Genomic DNA, 20,363 nt, shown 5'->3' with positions numbered 1-20,363 from the left:
TAAAGTTTACTTATTTATGACTAGAATTATTGTTTTATTACTCATTCCACGTGGACAGCTGGTTATTTTATTTCTCATGAGCATCTTACTTCCTGTTGCAAGCCAAAACAAACTCTTAGTGATTCAAAAAGTTAATCAAGGTGCTATAAAGTCAAACATGTTTATGAAGATGATAATCAAATATAACTCGTGTCCTCCAAATGAAAAGGCTGTGTCAGTTGACATAACACGGTGCTTTGAAGCTGAAGCTTATTCAGTGCGCAGGTGAGATTTGTGCAGGAATGTGTGTGAAAAGGAGAGCCGAGGCCTCACCTGTTGGGAGTGTTTGAAAACAGGGAGGCACAGTGAAAGGAGAGTGGGCGGGGTTAGCTCCATTTTCTCTGTCTGTCCCAAAAGTTTGCACCAAATCAGTGGAGTCAGGTTTACCTGCTGCGGCGGTGTACCTGTCTGCGGTGCACCAGTCGCCAAAGAAGCTCACCTGCGCGTTCCCCCGGATTTACCTGTTGATTGAAAATGCGTCATTAATCTTGCCCGAACTGACCAGTCGTGCCTTTACTGATTATTAATCATGAAGAAGGGAGCGTTGAAATATCTGGGTCGAAAGAACCACTCTCTTTTCGACACCAATATCAAAATCAAGGACATGGGTGAGTACACTGCTTACATGACCCATATGCTATAATGAATATCAATAACTAACTTTAACGATTTACTGAAGAATAACACGACCTTTGGACCTGGTGTTGACATGAACTAACGTGTTGGAAGCCTCCAGATGTAGCTATAGTTCTCACCTGTTGATCCTACAGGAAATCTCAGCAGTATTTTAGGAATTTTCATGACATGTGCTGATGAACAGGCAGCAGGTGCCACTATGTGAACGTGATTCATCCATGAAAAACCTTTTACAGTCCCTTCTGAATCTGGTGAATCAGGATGACCTTCCACATCTGGCTTCACACTGACCTGTCCTCTGTCCTCTGTCCTCTGTCCTCCGCCAGCTGTGTTCCCTCTGTGATTTAGTGCTGCCTTAACATGCTTTGAAGAAATTAAGGATTGTGTAAGCATCTCTAGAAACTCCAGCCAGGGGGGAAAATCAGTGTGACTAAATATCTCAGTACTTTGTAACTGGAAATGTCTAAAACAGCTGCTTTCAGTGTGTTTAACTGATTTCTTTCACTGTTCTGATTTGTCTGGGTGTAGTTTATGTCAAAGTGAGCCAGCTTTAATCTACAGACGCATAATGAGTTCATTGAGAAAAAAAAAATCGTTTCAATTCAGAAAAACAGGAGCAGATTTTTAACATTATTTTTTTTAGATAATCACATTAATTCAGAAAAAAAAATGTCAATGCATTACACCTCTGTAGTAGTCGTATATATAGGACAAAATGACCTGCAGGGGTCCTTGAAGGAGGGCCAGGGATTTTACAGAAAAATGTGGAATCGTTATTTTTACTAAGTGATTCACTATAGGAGTGAGCCCAACCAGAGTCATAAGAGTTACTATTTTAATTATAGGGTTCCCTTCCTTCATGGTTATCTCCTCAGCCAAAGAATTTTAGTCTCAATCATCTTTTCTGATGGAGGTTCCTAAAGGGAAATTTAATTAAACTGGGGTCTGTGACCTAATGTGTATCAGTTTAAGGGCCCTTGACATGAAAAAGGTTTGAAACCCAATGGAACAATTATTATACACAAACTATCCTGATAAAAAAAATATGATGATGACAATACAATGAAATTACACCAATATTGTTTAAATAGCTTCATATCTACATTATATTTGAGAGACTGGAACATTTATTGGGATAAGAAAATATATGTAAAACAGCATATAACAGTGTATATACACACTAGTACAACTGAGCTCTCTGAGCTGAGGAAGACTATGATATGAAAGCTCTGAAAAAGGGTAAGTTGACCTTGAGCTCAGTTTTTGTCTGTTTTTTTTTTTTTTTTTTTGTTAAATTATAAAAACAAAGTGTAACAAATGGATCACTGATCAGGCTTACCAGGCACAGGCCAAGGCCCCAAAGTGTCAGGGGACTCAAATGAATATGTACTGACCAGAGGGAGACTCAAAATGACCTCAAAGAGATGCAAAGGAACTGTAAAGCGACACAAAAAAAACATTAAGTGACACAAAATGACTCCAAATACACACAAAACGACCAAAAAAGACACAAAATTACCTCAAGTAGACACGAAATTATCACAGAGACAAAGAACCACAAAAAGATGCATAACGACAAAGTTTAAGTTTCTGTAGGAGAGGTGATGGGGCCCTTTTCATATCTGTGCCCAGGGGCCCATTGCGTAATCCATCATAATTAGCCTTCTAGACCAGGAACAGACGACTTGAATGTTTCACCACTTTAGTGGGATATCACCAAACAATATCCGCCCCCACATTTTGAGATCGGTTTACAGATTAAGTGCTCAGCTGTATGTGCCATTAGTTCTGTTTGATTGCAGAGAGCAGGAACAAGGGATTACCATGCAAAGCCGCAACATGAGAGAGAATATTTGTCTATTTAAATCAGGCAGGTGCACAATGGGAAAACATATAATTTGGTTAGACTGGTTTAACACCACGGGCATTTCTCCCTGTAGTCATTCGCACTGAGCCGATCCCACGGTTGTATTTCTTCTCGAGTGACACCATCGTATGTTGTGCAAAAACATCACAGGGACATCATGGTGGTTATAATTATTGAGTAAAAGACTTTGTGTTCCTTGTTTAAAATGTAAAGTCCTTTAGTCGTTCTTCAGTGAAATGTGTTGAAGCCTGACAGAACATGCAGACTAATGTGCTTCTCGGTGACAAGTTCCTGTCATCAGTCACTTATTGGACAGACATGTTGACACTGGAATGAGCCGCCGAGGAATGTACACATTTCTTTTCTCCAACCAACCCCAGTGACCTTTGATATTATCAGTTAGAATGATTTTTTTCAGCTGTTTGTGGTTGGTACAATGACATCTGAAATTTGGAGACGGTGTGTTTGTCTCAGTGCTAGGATAGCATTTGATTTGCACTGAACAAAAACGTAAGATAAAGACCATTTCTGACCATTTTCACAAATATCAAATCACAAATATCTCTTTGCCATTTTGACTTCAAAATGCAGGGTCGTTACACTCCACTGTTTGCAGTGTAAAAAATAATTACATTAAGAAATTTTAAAGCATTACAACAGTGTTAACCAAAAAATATATACAGCTCACATGAATTTAACTTAACTTTTCCCAAAAACCCTAATACACATTCATGATTCCTATTTGAAAGTATGGCTAACATTATTAAGTCTATGCTACAAGTTGTGTTGTAATTAAATTCAGTCACCACCATGACTGAGCTTTCACTTCAACGCAATGGTAAAAGAAAAATGAGTTCACAGTCATCTCTTTGACTGCAGGTGACTATTTAGTCGTCAACAACAAAACTTCAACAGTTCATGGGATCACATGGGATCATTAGTTTGAGTGACAAGTACTAAGCGGTCACTTTGGTGCATAAAGTATCTCATTACCTGCACAATGACAGAATGTGCTAACCTTCACCTGAGAGAAGAACAATCGACAGGTGCACACTGTGCAGTTTCAGAGGGTGAAATGTGCTCTGATGAGCCTTTTGGCATTCTAGGAGTTAATGGATTTCTATGGGATAAAAACAAACAAATACTGTATTATCAGCAGTGATGTGTGTTTATTGTTCTTCTAAATCGAAACACATCTGTCTGTGTTGACACTAGCTCCATTGTCTGCCCTGTTTAACCAAATTATTTACTGAACTTTAAGCAAAGACTGAATGGCCAAAAATATGAACTGAAACTCTCTTTGCAAACAAAGGGGATGAAAATCTTTTGCTTTTAATTTCCTCAGACAATGTGGAGCTGAAGCTGGAGTCATCAGCCATCCCAGAGTCAGGAACTGCCAGCGTGCGGGCGAGACCCACCGTCAAACATCATGCCGTGAGTATAACTCCACGGTGATTTCACTGTACATGTTCATATTTATCACTTAGTTTTTGACATTGAAATAACAACAGCTCTGCGCATGAGCAGACCCCACCCTGTTGTTTATCTGCAATTGATGGATTACTTCATGTTGTACTCCATATCTGCAGAGCTGCACAGATGCAAATGCGCTGATAAAGGACTGTTTAGTGTTTGAATGCGTTTGAATCTGGGTCAATTTAGACAAGGACAAGACACATCACCATGTGCTTTTTAAGTCATTTGTAATTCAGTCAGTTGAGCACTAGTGTTGATTGAGTTTGGAGATATTTGTGTCTGTTTGGTGAAAGTCACTTTCCCTTAATAACTGTATTATACTCTAATGTGGGAGTGATAACACTGACTTTTTTCTTGAAATCATATGCAGTACGGCTGTTAAAGATGGCATACCTCAGTGTGATGTTATCAAAACATGTCCACAATAAAGATGCTATCACCATTCGGCTGTACTACATCACACAGCGTATGACAATTGCTATATTTAGTCACAAACACTACAGTGCTGTATGTATTTACAGTCTTAATGTGTTTTCGGTCTCACAGAAAACAAAAACATGAATTTCAAAATTTAGAAATGCAGTCAGTGAATTCATACATTTAACAGAAACAGCCTTACTTGGTGCCAGTGTATTATTGTATATTTTATCACCAGTGGTGGAAAGTAACTACGTGCATTAACTTGAGTGCTGTACTTAAGTACAATTTTAAGTTGCACCTGAGTAGTTTCATATGACTCTTCTTTACACTTCTACTCCACTAAATTTAAGAGGGAGGTATTGTACTTCATATCACCACTAAATGTATCTGAAAGCTACAATTTCTAGTTACTTTTCAGATTTTGATGTTACTTTTAAACAAAACAAAAAATCATATACATTACAATACATTGTTAAAGATTAAACCAGTGGTCCCCAGCCTTTTTTGGCTGAGGCCTCTTTAAAAGAAAAAAAAATGTTGAGCATGATAAGTACTTAAGCTTTTGATTATTAAAATGTAGTTTGCTGATCGTTCTTTTGTGCTTTCACTTAAGTAATATTTTGAATAATAGACTTTTATTTCAGGTAAAACTTTGTCTGTTCACACAGAAATTTGTTTTGCATCCACAAGCTCTGAACAGTGAACAGAATGACATAAACACAAATAAAAGCACTTGAAAAAACATCTGTAAGGTATTTTTCAGAGCCGAGAAATCTGTCAATCATGTCAATCATAGCTTGTGAAATACGGTCAAACTGTCAAACTAGGCAGCGCTGGAGAAATATTAACCAAGATTCTGTTACTGCACTGCCTATTTCTTGCTTGAAATGTTTTCAGAAACATATTTTAGTGTATTGTTTAGCTGTAAAATGAGAAAGTTTGCAACGTTTGCTCCAGCCATTGCGTGATTGCTTGGTGTTTGCTTGACTGTTTTCAGCATGGCGGTTGGGTCAGCACAGAACACCTAAATATGGATCACTACGAAGAGAAAGAACGTGATTTCTTTTCACAGCTTATCAAGTATTACAGTGCGTACATAGTGACACTTACAACAATTATGACAAAACAGTGACAAAAAGTAATTTACACACGCACAAAAGTTACTATATATATACACATATATACTGCAGTATTTTTTAATGTTTAAGTGTTTTGGGAAGATTTACCTTAATTTGTAGCACAACATTAGCAGTCTTTATGACTGTCAGACTTCCCATCACATCGTCATGGTGCAGATATAAACAAAGAGCACATCTCCGCTCCGGTTCATACACCTCATCGTTTGGGAGTGTTCTGTGAATGGCATGTGTCAGACGTGGCACACCCAACAGCACATGGGCAGGACAGCTGAGACTGCTGCGACAAATCAAAGTGAGTCATACTGCAGGGAACAAACAGATTAAATCAAACTGGATCATACGCCATCTTTAGTGACACGCCCTCACTCTGTGGCGCAGTGTTCATACCTTTCCAAGAAGCTACATACATTTCCTGTGATTATTAGCCTAAAGAGAGTGGTGTCATTCAAGGCATGAGTCCTATTTATTTCAACGTCAACAGGCATTCAAAGGTCTATAAAGGAACTTTTAGATCTTAAAACATTACCAGGCAAATGAATAAGGCTGTTTTTCAAATGAAACTGGTGCGATCTTATTGTTTTATTGCATTAGCAGATTACTCAAAGAATCTGCAGCACTATGATTTCAAGTAAATGTCGTTTGTTTTGCTGCTATGATTTTATTTTTTGCCCTTTTGAAGGGCATATACGTCATTAACTCTCCTGGGCTTGTATTGTGTAAACACAGTCTGTGTTTATTTTTGGTGGCGTTCCTACCACGAGGAGAATGGCAACTCTCCCTCCTTCACACTCACACGCATGTACAAACACAAAGGTATCTAAGTAACAGCCTGCAATTTTCTCAGCCCGGCCCACATTAATACAAGGACAATGTGATGAATAATAGGTGTATCCTCTGAATCAGTCATAAGTGAAGAATGTTAAAGTACGCCGCACATAAATTATTCTTAAGAAGCCTTCAGCTCTAGTTTAGTCACAGCAAACCTAAAATTAGCCTGAAAAAAGGCACTATTTGGAGAGACACATAACTAATTCACACATTTTGTTACAGAATAATAAGTTATAATAAATTATTGATATATTCTTTTTTTTTTTGCTTTTAACTTAACTTTTTAACTTGAAATTATACAGACAACTGTTGAACAGTAGGTTCCACATAAGTCCAAGACCTGAGAGCCACTTTCCTTGTATTGATGCCAATAATGTAACAAATATTGGACGTGCAAATCTGTTGACAAGGAACACTGGGTGCTGCAAAGGCTGAGAACTGGTTTGTTCACTACAGAAGTAAATAACGTGCCAGGAAAGAAAACCTCTTTTTTGTGCCCCTAGAACAGGATGTAGTTTCTTAAACTCTGCTTTGTTTCTTGTGTCTCAGATGTGATTGTTTTTTTCCTCACAGTCCTCAACTGAGAGTTTTCAAGGGTTTGCCGTCCCAACACCCAAAGTCCCCCTCCTCCCCCCTGTCAACGGTCCAAAGATCAACGGGTCACGTGAGTGCCTACCTACATCAAATATGTTAAACGTGGCAATCACTAGAATTTCATTATTTACACTCTGACAGATCAGTTTTGGTGCCTTTACTCAGACTGCGTTAATGGATCACAGAATGTCTGTGTTAAGAGTTGAAAATGCAGGGCAGGTAAATGTTTGTCCAGGCTGTTGCTCAATAACCCTCCTGAATGTCTCCAAACTGCCATACCAGATGGCAAGCATATTTACAGAATGGGAGTGTTTGCCTTTATAGAAAGAAGTATATATCATTTGTTTAGTTTTAGCTGTGAGTAATTCTAAGTCTGTGTAAGATTACTAAATCATTTGTTTATAAGGCGTCATATTTTTAAAAGTCATTTCAGCATTAAAGAAGTATTTTAATTATTTCATTAAAGAAGTATTTTTTCTGGGAAGATTGTCTTTTCACAATACTAGGCTGTTTATGCAGCAGAAAGACAAATACTTTTAAAACTGGTGCAACGTGAGCAGAGAAAGCACAGAGAAAAGGCTGTGGCATCACTTTTGCTCAAGGGATAGAATACCTACAATTACCAGAATGCACTGCACTGCAGCAATAAATGCTTTCGCTGGTGGGTGACTTAGTGTGAGCTTTGACACAGGAAACAAAATGTTGGCCAGCTGGTAACAAATGATCTTGTATTACAGTTAAACGATAAGATAAAATGTGTTTCTGAAAGCTTTTTAGTTGAGAAATCGGCAGCGCAGTGACAGAATCTTGGTTAATATTTGATCAGCGCTTCTCAGAATGGCGCCCACTTCTTGTTGACAAACTCTCGTATTACAGCCCAACAGTACACTAAATTATTTTTCTGAAGACCTTATAGGTGAGAAATAGGCAATACAAAAACAGAATGCTTATATTTGATTGGCACTGCCTAGTTTGAGTTTGGTCTGAGTCTCAATTTAATTCTATACTCTTTGTGGCCATGGTGGCAGGGATATGAAAACGTGGAAGCATTATCTGTAGTTTGAGCAGCAGCTCTAGAGCCAGCGAAAAGATGTAAGGAAGTTTACAGCAGTTAATTTACACATACTACCCACATTAAAGCTGGTTGAAAAACCACAAAGTATCCCTTTGATTGTTGTTGATTCTTTATGATCTACATATCTTTGCTAAGATATCTGCTTTTTAGTAAATGTTGTAGAATTAAAGCTCCTGAACAAAAAGCAATCCAAAAAATGTAATGTATTTTCTTCTGAATAATTCTACAGTATGTAATTTCTTTAAACATGAAAAATATTGTACAAGCTCCTGATCCACAGAGTATAACAGCACTGAATTTTTCTCAGTTATTCTCTTTTCTTTCTTTCCATAGTTGGTGGAGATCACTTGTCCAATGGATCTGTTATATCTGTTCCTGACCTTGTGGAGGGGGAAATATTTGTTCCTCCTCCACCCTCGATGGCACCTCCACCCCCTCCAGGCACTTTTGTCCCTCCTCCGCCAGACTTCATGGGTGACCTGAACACCCTAAATTATGCATCGTTTCAGTCTCCTTCCATGCCTGCTCCAATACCAAACTCACTGGCAACATATGCAGATGGGGAAGACTTATCCTTCATGAAACCACCACCAATGGCCCCACCAAAGCCTCCATCTACTTGCTCTAGCGGCTCTGTATCATCTGTACCCATTTCTAGTCCAGCGTCTGCCAAAGTGCCTGAGCATCCAACATTTGCCCCTCCACAACTGCCTTCTGAAAGGCAACACAAGAGTCATAAGAAACCACCTCCCAAACCAATAAGACTGTCCTCTATACCCAACCTTGACTCCCCACCACAGACTCCCGCCCCGCCTCCCCCTGTGCAGACACCTACATTGTCCACTTTCAATCCCCAAAACACAGCAAAGCTTTACAATATCTCTAATACCTCAATTCTCAGTGGGTACGAGGAGCATGACACAAAACCAAGGCAGAGATTACTCCTAGAAGATTCTGCGTCCGTCAACTCTTCCCCAGTCCAGGTGGACGGTAAAACCCCTGAAGTGGCTACACTGTCTAAACCAGTTCGTAAAGATCAACAGGAGCTGAATGAAAACTCACAAACTACCCAACCCTCTCAATCATTCCTGCCTGAGCCAAACAAGGAGGCTAAAACAAGGATAATTTCAGCAAAGCCAGAAACAGACAAACCTCTCCAGACTTCACATCAAATGTCGCCACAGCTTCCAAAACTGAATGGTACTGGGCTGAATTCAGAGCCCATCAAGGACAAACTTGAAGCATCTCCAGGTCTAAGTGGCAGATTCAGTCCGTTGATAGATCGGAAATTACGCAACCTGAGGGGCAGTGAAACCAATGGGGCACGAGATGGACCTGCAGCTTCCCCACTGGCTCTTTTAATGGCGGCTAAAGAAAGAGACAAGCATAGATCACATCACTCTCTGTCACGGGAAAACAGCGGCAAGAAAAATGAGCAGCCCAGTGGAAGCATTCACCCGAGTGACTCCAGTCCCAATTCCTTTATTGTCACCCCAAGGTCCAGCTCCTCCTCTTCTCTGACATCTCTAGAAAGAGTGCAGGAGAGTCTAAAGTCTCTCAGTCCCGTGGCACATAAGAAAGCAATTCAGACTCCAGAAAAACCCAGCAGCCCTGCCCTGGTCAAGGATCAGACACCCTCTAGCAGTTCAGCTCTTAGTAGGATGGCTGCATCCTCAAGTGCAACCAACCTGGTTGAGAAGAAACTAAATGCAGCAAAAAGCCCCTCAAATTCTCAACCCACACAGCTAGAGGATTTAAGTATGCCATTACTTCCTCCGCCACCAGAGTTTGATGATATTGAAGAGTTTATGGAGCCCCCTCCTTCCGTCCCTCCACCGGACCCTCCAATGAAAAAGGCACCAACACCAACTGTGATCTCTCTCCCTCCATCTCAAGTTCCACCTCCTCCTCCGTCTCAAGTCCCCCCTCCTCCTCCGAGTCAAGTACCACCCCCTCCTCCATCTCATGTGCCAACGCCTCCTCCATCTCAAATTCCAACTCCTCCTCCAAAACCCAAACCTCCAGCGGCTCCAAAACTCCCACCTCCTGACATCGATGCCAAACCAAAGCTGCCACCTCAGACAAAACCCAAGGCAGTCCCTGCTCAACTACCACCCAATCTGTCACCCAGCCAGGTCACACTCCTGAGCATCTTACAAAAGAAGATGATGGAAATGGACCACAAAATGACCCCAGTGAAGGAAGCAGAGTCCAGCTCTGATGACTGGGGCACCCCCTTGTCTGAGGACAATGAGGTCCCCATTGTCCCCAAAGTCACACCGTCGAGCAAGAATTACCCCGCAGTCAACAAAGCAGCCACCATGAACATGCAGGAGCTGGAGGGTAAAGTGGTCAGAAAATATCAGGACACCTCCTCTTTGAAAACTCCAAGCAGGTAAGACTTTTGTGCTCAAACGTGACACCTTCACTTTTTGAGACAATGAACCCAGTGTTTGTGTACTCAACTCATAATCATTAATGCTTTCTTTTCAGCAACGGAGGGCAGTCAAAACATAAGTATGGTATGACCTTTACAGTTCGACCTGGAACCAAGCATCCTATTACTCCGTACCGAAGAGAGGATCCTTAAAGAGATGTGTTCATGAGAAAGGTGTTCATCTGTTTAGGACAAATTGCATGTCATTGGATGATGTGATTTTGCATCAGAAGGAGTTTGAACAATGGGGAAAAAGCACTTTGAACAAATATGTTAAGAATGTCTCATGAAAATGGTCTGAATGTGCTATGAATGTATTTCTCAGTCTTCGGAGGATACACTATCACTGTCAGATAGTGTTTTCTGATTTTGTATTTTAGTTTTTAAGTGGAATTTTAATTTTTTATTTTTATTTTGACAGCTGCTGTTTATTCAGTGTAGAGGTATATGTTGCATTAGTTGCCTTTTTAACAAATGTTTTTAATTAGACTCAATGCCACATGATTAATAATCATCAGCAAATTCTATGAATAAAACTACTCAAAATTATTCATAGCTGGTGAGTGAATAAATCTGTAGATGGTAACTTTTTGTCATTTTTGCTTAAATTGTCACTATGTCCACACAGTGGTACATGAGACAGATAATCTGTGAAAAAACTCCTATTCCTCTGCTGTCTTGCAAAAATATGTCTCTGAAAACATTTGAGAGGAATAATCAATGCAGTAACAGAATCTTGAATAGTATTTGATCAGTGCTGTCAGTAGACAGACTGACTGTAGTTTACAAGCTGTGATTGACATGATTGACAGCTGCGTTACAGACTCCTTGGGTCTGACTGGTTGTTTTTCATGAGCTGTTGTAGATTTTGGAAATTGCCATCAGAGGCAGTAGGAGGAGGACACATTTTTTCCACAGACTATCTCCCTCATGTACTATTGCGTGGATTTAGCAACAGTTTTAGCAAATATGACAAAATTGTGAAAAAAAAAAAAAGATAGAACTTACCATCTGTAGCTTTTACACCATTCCTGAATAAAGTCTTTGACAGATAAATCTTTCATCTTGATTGTAAAATACAATAACAATGTACAATGCAATTATGGTGGTTCATGCTGTAGTTACATGTCCCATACCTGAAATGTTGACTCTGTTACATGTATTATGTAGGTCCACCTTAACTAAGCTAAAAGTTAATTCAGACAAGTGTGTTTCTCTCTCAGTAGGATTGTTTCTCATATTTATTGATCTAGGAAATGTCCTTCCATCTTAATAGTTATTTTACTGCAGTAACATTTGTGCCAATGTATCTACACTGATGTTTTTATGCTGTACATATCAGTTTATATGTGATTACAATAGAACTTAGATATTGTAAGATGTAGTTTTATGTACATATTAAGTTTGTATAATCAAAATATTTAAAATACTGATTATAAAAAGTTTTTAAGCAGAAATGTTTATCCATGCCAGATGTTGTCCAACAACTCCCTAATTGGAAAATAAATCCAAACAGTAATTGCATGTTTTAATAAATGTCATTGAGTTATTTTGTGTGTGTGCACAGTATTTAACTTTTGTGTTAGTATCAAGGCATCTTAGTACAGAAAATACAAAAGTACAGCTGGCATGGTGCTTTTGGGTGTAAATATGGTTAATGTCAATGACAGTTGCAAAGTAGTTTATATTATAATTTGAGGGGGAGGGAGGCACTAACATATAAATAAAGATTTAAATAAGAAATATCTCATAACTTTTTCTCTTTTTCTGTCTTAAGCTTGTCAAGTTCTTTCAAAATTCTCAAGTGTTGCAAAGCTGTGTCTCAATGTTAAACCTGTGAAATTAATGCTTTGTATTAAGACATTAAATAAATACGCATTTTTTTTTTTTTTTAAGTTGACAATCACTCCTCTGGTATCTCATCATTTTACATAAAAGGGTGCAGGGAGTGCAGCGGAAGTCAAAAGTCTATTTGTGGATTTTTAAACAAATACATCAAAAAGCTATTTATGTTAGCTCAGATTTTAAGGGCCAGTTTAAGTACCCATCATATGCTAACTGTTCTGTAGAATAATTTTAGTATCTCTACATTCATACAACCAAGTCAAGTTACTTAATTTAGGTTAAGTGCTGCCCCTTGAATTTTAATGATGGAGCCAAGACAATGTTCCTGAACTCCTAAAGTATGAGCTAAATATTTATATCAGTAACATTTACCAAAATGCTATAAATATGACAAGTATCTTGGCAAACACAACATAATAAAAAAATAACATTCCAATGCAGCCGGCCTGATAAAGTGTATTATATTGGTCACAACGTTTTATGCTGGTGTCGTGTGAAAATTCTGGTATCTAAATCCAGTCTCCATCAGACTGAGGTCAGACCACAGATTAGCAATGAGACCATCCGTTCTTCTCCCTGTGCAAATCACACGTGTAATCTTGTTAACTTCTGAGCCATCCACCCACACACAAGAAGACATAAACACACAACACACTACCCTCTTACTGACGGAGCAGTGGGTCAATGGGTCCTCCTCAGTCACATGGTTTTATTAGTGTGTACGGTATATGGCTATATGCTGTTAATAGTATATCACACTCCCCTTGTGAACACAAAATATAACACTTCTCATGCCCATAGCCCTTTTAATCAACAATGAACTGGTTCCATTCAGGTTATAGAACCTTATTTATATCGGTTCAGAAATTTCGGACTAAATATAAATCGATTCAGAACCGGAAAAGTTGGTTCTCAGCTGGAACCAAAGAGTGCACGGTGGTCTCACTTAGCTGGCCAATGCTTGTTTTTTGGGTAAAAACAATATTACAATAAAAGTTTGCAGCTAATCAATGTAATCTGCAATTTTGCTACAATTGTTTACTTCCGCAGTGCAATGCCCTCCTTTGATGATACATCCTTAATTACAATGGTTCTGTGCAGAACTGGTGGAAATGTGGGCTGGTTTACTAGCTAGGTTCCAAGAATCCTGAATGGAGGTGGTTCAAGAACCAGAGCGGATTTGATAGAAAAGGGGAATCAGAGTGCTTTTGTACCTATAGTTTGGTTTTTATAGTCAGGGCCATGGGAAAAAAACATGATGCATTGCTGAATTTTAGCTGTGGTCAATTTTCTGTTCACACTGACTATTTACAAATGAACCAAGAACATGAAGTTATACTGACTGACAGGAAACTTGTTGATCAAACAGTTTTGGTGATTGTCATCCTGTATCATCAGGGCCCAGATTTACAATCCAAAAAATGGAGACTAACACAAGTTTATGCAGCGCTTTAGTGCTTTTGATGTGTATATTTACGTCCTTTGGCTTCACAAAGAGCTCACAAAGGAATAAGTGACTGCAAGCATCATAACTATAACTGAGCTGCAAATTAGCCGCATGCCATAAATAATGACTCGCAGGTAGAGGCAGTAATGATTTAGGGCTTATTATCGTGGGATGGCTATCACACACCTTCTAAAGGACTTATGAAGTGACAAAGTATACATGGGAGTCAGATACAAGCACAGCAGTTTTAACCTTTGCCTGCGCTGATGTGCTTATGTGTTACTATGGTTACCTAATTATTTGCGTAAATAGGTTTGTCATGGCCTTATACAGATAAATTATAAGATCACTTCCTGGACAGACATTACAATTAAAAGATGGATTTATCAGTAGTTTGGCCCTTGAAATCATGCTAAATTTACATATCTGTTGACATAAAACCCGTTGGTTGGTTTGTTTGTTTTCACACCACAAACACACTGCACCTGAGTCTGCTTCACGGGGGCTCAGTTTTGGGCATGTTTGGCTTCATTTGACAGCTTTAACACTAGCCCAAATGAACCAAACTAACCGGGTAAATGGACCTGAGTTTGTTTTAACAGGGTGTCTACAGGTGTCAGACACTTAAAATGTAATGCTTTTCAAGACCTTTTCAACGTAATTTTTTTGGACAAATCCCCAATTTCATATTCAAGCATTGCAGGTAAGTATAAAGGTAAGAAGTATATGTGTGCTTTTGTGCAGAAGTAGATTCTATGTTATAAGAGTAAGAGTTGTAACATCATAAACGTGGACTTTCACACAAAAAAAGCTTGACTCAATTTAACAAAAAGATGGAAAAATGAAATTAGATAAAAATGCATGGCAGCTGAGATTCACATTTTTTTTATTTTTTAAGGCCTAGTATCCATACACCTTTTGTCCTCTGGGGGCAAAAATGACCACCCCTTGTTTGACTGTTATTTAAAGCATATTGTATAAATCGTCAGTCAAGTCTGTGTTACACCTTTAGTCTTACTTTAGTCCAACCCATTACTTCACATTTTTCCCTTCGTTTTGGAATTTAAATGTAAAAGACATACTTTTCAGAGTGACCCCAGGACAACACAAGGGTTAAGAACATTTTAAGACTTTTTCAGGACCGGCAGACTGCTTGTTTAACCGGTTAGGTGTGAAAGAAGCCGCAAACTACAAAAGCTTCCAACTGTCTTGCATTTGTTAGCATATAATAGATTCAGGAAACACAAAGAAATGTCAAAGTGCTCTTACAGTCATAACCTTAAGTTACCTTTAATGTAAAATTATGCAATATAAATGTGTTGCCTCAAGTGTAATTACACATGAAAATGCTTTACAGTATGAAGGAAGTGGATGTAGAGAGAACGTAGTGGCATAGTGCCCCGAGCTCAGGACTGGGGAGCAAAAGTCCAAATATTCTGCACATATCTGGAGTACTAAATGACAATGAAACACTTCAATCCATATTTCTTGAATGACATTTTACATTTGACTTTTTAGACACCCATGGACGCCCCTCAAAAAAAGGGGTGGGAGTTGTTATCTTAAAAGTGCCTCTTTTTCCAAAATGTGTGAGCATCTATTGGGACTAAGAGGAGGAGTTTGGAGCTTCAGCAGTCGAACCCACCGTGTGGTGAAGCACAAGGTGATCCCAGCCTACAGTTGTGAGAGTGTTGGAGCCGCCGTGGAGCCAGCACACGCCTTTGATAAAGTCCTGGTGCCGCCGATCTCTCAGTCTGCAGAAGAATAATATATGATAAGTGTTTTTAAAAGGTACAGGAGCTTGGGCAGGTGTTTGAGTGTGAAGTGAAAGGACTCACATTTCTCGCAGATCAGAGTTCATAACAGCGAGGGAACAATCGTCGCTTATGGAGGCAAGCAAGGGGGCACTGAGAGGGGAAAAATGTATTAGAATTTTGTAGAGGAGCAATACAGGAGAGTATGATACTACACTAGAATTCATATTTACTTGTGCGTCGAAAAGGCAAGCCCATTAACTCTGCGGCTGTGGACGTTCTCCACTCGGGCAGGCTCTGTTCCCAGGAAATCCTTCACGGTCACTCTGCCCAGCTCATCACCTGAGGCAAAAAAAAACATGATCAGAAACACATGCAGTGCAAATTTAACATTTCTCTCAATTGATAATCTGCAGCTGGGTCTTACCAAAAGCAATGGTGCTTCTGTGGTGGGGGTGCCAGGCTACAGTGGTAGGGGAGCAACCAGGGGAATCTACATCTGAGACAAACAAAGCGACAACAACGGAATGATGAAAAAAGATGAGAGAAGACGTACTACCGTTAAATTACATATACAGACTATCATGTCCTGGGATCAACAGCAACAACATAGATCAGCCACACATTATGTTTCCACTGCAGAAAAATGAATTCCAGTGCAGCCAACGACCTGGAAGAAACATCTGGACCTGGTTATTAAAGCTTGGACATGTCGCTCACCTATTCTTGAGGCTGGTTTGTTTGGCTTTCTCCTGTCCCACATCAGCACACGGCCATCCTGAGGGACGGTGGACGACAACAACAGGTGTGATTGATGACAGGTATGGTCTTATAGTTCACTCTCACTTCTGTGTTCACAGTATTTATTGTAGCTTTCTTGTTTAGGAGAAAATCAGCTCATCCTTATTCAAAATGCACATTTATGCAGCAAGATGCTGCAAAATCGAGTTCTATTAGTTATTGTACGTTAGATGTTGTGTTTTCAGTGATGCATGTAAACTGTTGATCGGTATCTTACTTGACCACAGGAGATGAAGATCGACTCATCTGTAGGACTGCAGGCAACACAGTTGATTTGCTGTGTGTGAGCTGGAGGATGGAAAAAATTGAGACACACTCAATTATAATTTTTGCTGTTTTTATGAATGAGCACTTTCATTTTTTAATTCTGCTGACATGTCAGAACCACATTCTTCCAGTAAGCAATCACACTTTGCAAATTACTAAAAAAGCACAGTGTTTGTTTTTGCCAAAACTGTGAAATGCTTCAAAGTTATTTTAATTATAGAAGTTTTAAATCTGCCTTAGAACAAATGTAACAGCAGGCAATTAAGGGACACATGCAGAATTGCCTTAATATAAGTAGATTTTTAGAGAATTACACATTTCAAAAAAGGACCATATCATAGCAAATTATTTTAAAAAATAAAACAAAAAATCTTAGATCGGGATCAGAAGAGAATCACTAGTTCTTGACCCCGGGCAGAACCCAACCAAACCAAATTTAAATGGTCTGTTTAAAGCTTTTGAAGATGTGTGAATAAACAGAAGACAAATTAATCAAAAGAAAGAATCAGATAATTTACCCTTCACTTTTAAGATTTAGACTCTGTAAGAGATGAAAACTTAATTTGAACAGAATTTGATTGATTAAAAATATGTACCAACACATCCCTTTGCTACAATCTAGATATTCTGAGAGCAGTTTTAAGATATTTTATTACCCAGGTAGGTAGTGACAGCCGTCTCCTGACTGAGATCCCAGACTTTAATTCTGTAGTGAAGAAAAGGAAAATACAGTGTGATGAGAAATTAGTGAAAAAAGGGATCGTAATGCCTTCAGTGTAACACACAATAAATCAACAGCGCTTCTGTTCTGCAGTCGTGCATGTATCAGTGTAAAACGGGCCCTCACCGACAGTCCATGCTGCCGGTGACAGCACCGCTTGCTCCAGAAACCGGGCTCACTGTGGTGACAATGTGGTCATGCTCGTGTTTGGTAAAGCGATTCACCAGCAGACGCTCGTCCTCTGCCAGTTCCCAGAGCTCCAAAGCACCTGTACAGGAACCAGTCAAACAAAGCTTAACATTCCAGTCTCAAGACCGGTGCATGATTCATAATTGCTATGAGTCTGCATCTTACCTGAATCTGATGCAACAACAACAGCCTTTTCTGATACCCATTTGACATCTGTGACTCCAGTCTCAGTCTGCACGCCTGCTTTGCAGAGTCCCTCATTGGGGGCCTGCTCAGGGTCACTGTAGATCCAAACAGATCCCTGCCAGCTCCTGCCAGTGAGGCTGGAGGCACCGAGCAGCAGGGTACCATCTGTGAAGAGAGCCAACAGGGAAAAAAAACAAACAATTATTAATACATGTATTTTAATGCTGCATCAAAAGGTAATGAAATTGAATGGTTAAAAGTCACTCTTCAATTTGGCATCCAGTGAATCCACAGAGCGACTCATATTTAAGCTGTGATGTATAACCCCAATTCCAAAAAAACTGTGTAAAAAAATCTCATATACCCGTATTTTATTCAAAATAGAACATAGAAAACACCTCAAATGTAAGGAAATGTACCATTTAGGAAAAAAAATGTAATTTTGAATTTCATGATAGAAACGCTTCTGAAAAAAGTTGGGACAGGGCCATGTTTACTATCAGGTAGCATCCCTTCCTCTTTTAACAACAGTCTGTGAACGTCTGAGAGTGACGAGACCATTTGCTGGATTTTTGGGAGAGGAATGTTGTCCCATTCTTGACTGATTTAGGGGTCTAGCTGCTCAACAGTCCTGGGTCTTCTTTGCCAGATTTTTGTGTTTTATGATTCACCAAATGTTTTCTTTTAGTGAAAGGTCTGGACTACAGGCAGTCCACTTCAGCACCCAGACTTCTACTGCAAAGCCATGCTGTTGTGATGGATGCAGCATGTGGTTTAGCATTGTCTTGCTGAAATCTGCAAGCTGTATGTTACTCTAAAACCTCTACTTTTCAGCATTGATAGTGCTTTTCCAGATGTGTAAGCTGCCCACGCCATAGGCACTAATGCAACCCAATATCATCAGAGATGCAGGCTTTTGAACTGTGCGCTGATAACAAGCTGGATGGTCCCTCTCCTCTTTAGTCCGGAGGACACGGCGTCCGTACTTTCCAAAAAGAATTTAAAATTTTGATTCATCTGACCACAGGACAGTTTTCCATTTTGCCTCAGTCCATTTGGACTTTGGCCCAGAGAAGATGGCGGCGTTTCTGGATTGTGTTCACATACAGCTTCTTCTTTGCATGACTTGCATTTGTGGATTGCACGGCGAACTGTGTTCACAGACAATGATTTCTGGAAGTGTTCCTGAGCCCATGCAGTGATTTTCAGTACAGAATCATGCATGTATTTAATGCAGTGTCGCCTGAGGGCCCAAAGATCACGAGCATCCAATATTGACCTTCGGTCTTGTCCCTTGCACACAGAGATTTCTCCAGATTCTCTGAATCCTTTGATGATATTATGTACTGTAGATGATGGGATATTCAAAGTCTTTGCAATTTTAAGTTGATGAACATTTCTCCACAATTTTTAGACGCAGTTTTCCTTAGATTGGTGAAACTCTGTAACATGCTCTTTTTATACCCAGTCATGTTACTGACCTGTTGCCACTTAACCTAATTAGTTGCAAAATGCTCCTCCAGCTGTTTTTTATTGTGTGCTATTGTGAATGAAATATGGGTTTATGAGATGAGAAAGACTTATGGCTGATATTTGGCATTTTACCAATTATCTGCATCAACATTTTATTTTAGAGATTGCGAATAAAATTAATTCATCAAAAAGTGCAAAAAAACGTGTCAGCGTGGGGGCAACTTTTACTTTGTAAACCTCAGGGAGCTATTTTTATTTGTTCATTTTTTATTAAATTTTTCACTTGCTGTAAATGAACGTTTCAGTTTTTATTAAACATTTGCTAAAGGCATTTCAACAAAGTTTTGAGTTGGAGTTTGTTATGTTTAAAATTCTTAATATTGCAAGAAAGACTTTATTTTTACTGGAAATGCATGTCGGTTCCAAATATCAGTCATCGGTCTCATTAACTAATAATAACTGGTATTGGCCCTTAAAAACGGGTCGACCCCTGCATGCTACAAACTAAAGAACCTATCTGGGCTGCTGAGAAAGTGCAACACTTTCATAATCAAAATGTTATTTAACATTTTGGCCTGACACAAATTGCCATAGGACCCTCGCACATCATTACATACGTTAACAGACTCAGATTAATGATGACCAACTAGCGGCACCACGTGTTTACCTGTATAACCTTCAGCTAGCTTGCCTGGTTACCTACCTGCTCTGTATTGCGCCGAGCACAGATGCTTCTCCATGCATGCAGGGGCATTGGGGGGGATGTTCCACCGATTTTCCTTGATCATGCTTGTATCCACTGCACTTTTCATTCAGATAACGCAGCACTTCAGTGGCTACAGATGTACAAACAACTTTAGCGCGATTTCTGTGTTAGCTAGCTAGCTGTTTACTTGCAGGGACACCACTGTGTTCGTCTTTGGTTTATTCGGGAGAGGTGGCAAACAAGTTAGTTAACGTTAACTAAAGAAAGCGTAAATTGCCGTTTCAAGAATGAATGAACGAGTGAAGAGCAACACATGGGACCGATGAACAGACACTTCCTCGCTCCGGCTCGCCTCCTCTTCTTCTTCGATGGTGTTTCTGCTTCTACTTCTTCTTCTTTGACTGTTTACAGCAGTCAGTGTCCTTGCTGGCGCGTTATTGCCATCTTCTGGAGATATTGAGGA

General features: G+C 39.5%; 2 protein-coding genes across 3 annotated transcripts; one reads left to right on the top strand and one right to left on the bottom strand.

The window, feature by feature from the left end:
• The first annotated feature begins 383 nt into the window (after positions 1 to 383).
• Positions 384 to 12,406, top strand: LOC121956282 (uncharacterized). Of its 2 annotated transcripts, XM_088087801.1 has the most exons (6): positions 624 to 647; positions 3,888 to 3,976; positions 5,436 to 5,869; positions 6,979 to 7,069; positions 8,408 to 10,469; positions 10,568 to 12,406. In XM_088087801.1, the coding sequence occupies exons 3-6, from the start codon at positions 5,798 to 5,800 to the stop codon at positions 10,662 to 10,664; spliced, it is 2,322 nt and encodes a 773-aa protein (XP_087943927.1). In that variant the 5' UTR covers positions 624 to 647; positions 3,888 to 3,976; positions 5,436 to 5,797; the 3' UTR covers positions 10,665 to 12,406. The 2 variants fall into 2 exon arrangements, with proteins under 2 accessions (XP_042360358.2, XP_087943927.1); XM_042504424.2 differs by lacking the exon at positions 5,436 to 5,869 and having other exon boundaries at positions 384 to 647.
• Positions 12,407 to 14,672: 2,266 nt separating this feature from the next.
• wdr77 (WD repeat domain 77) lies at positions 14,673 to 20,330 on the bottom strand. Its single transcript, XM_042504414.2, has 10 exons — positions 19,898 to 20,330; positions 17,701 to 17,886; positions 17,473 to 17,614; positions 17,282 to 17,331; positions 16,576 to 16,646; positions 16,278 to 16,335; positions 15,985 to 16,056; positions 15,791 to 15,899; positions 15,642 to 15,710; positions 14,673 to 15,557 (listed from the first exon to the last, which is right to left on the bottom strand). Exons 1-10 carry the CDS (start codon positions 20,004 to 20,006, stop codon positions 15,410 to 15,412), a joined length of 1,014 nt encoding a protein of 337 aa, XP_042360348.1. The 5' UTR covers positions 20,007 to 20,330; the 3' UTR covers positions 14,673 to 15,409.
• Positions 20,331 to 20,363: the final 33 nt, after the last annotated feature.

This window comes from Plectropomus leopardus, chromosome 2 (assembly GCF_026936395.1).
Source record: "Plectropomus leopardus strain MGB_pleo_1.0 chromosome 2, ASM2693639v1, whole genome shotgun sequence".
Taxonomy (NCBI): Eukaryota; Metazoa; Chordata; class Actinopteri; order Perciformes; family Serranidae; genus Plectropomus; species Plectropomus leopardus.
The sequence above is the reverse complement of the archived record's forward strand: the minus strand, read 5'-3'. Positions and strand labels throughout refer to the sequence as shown.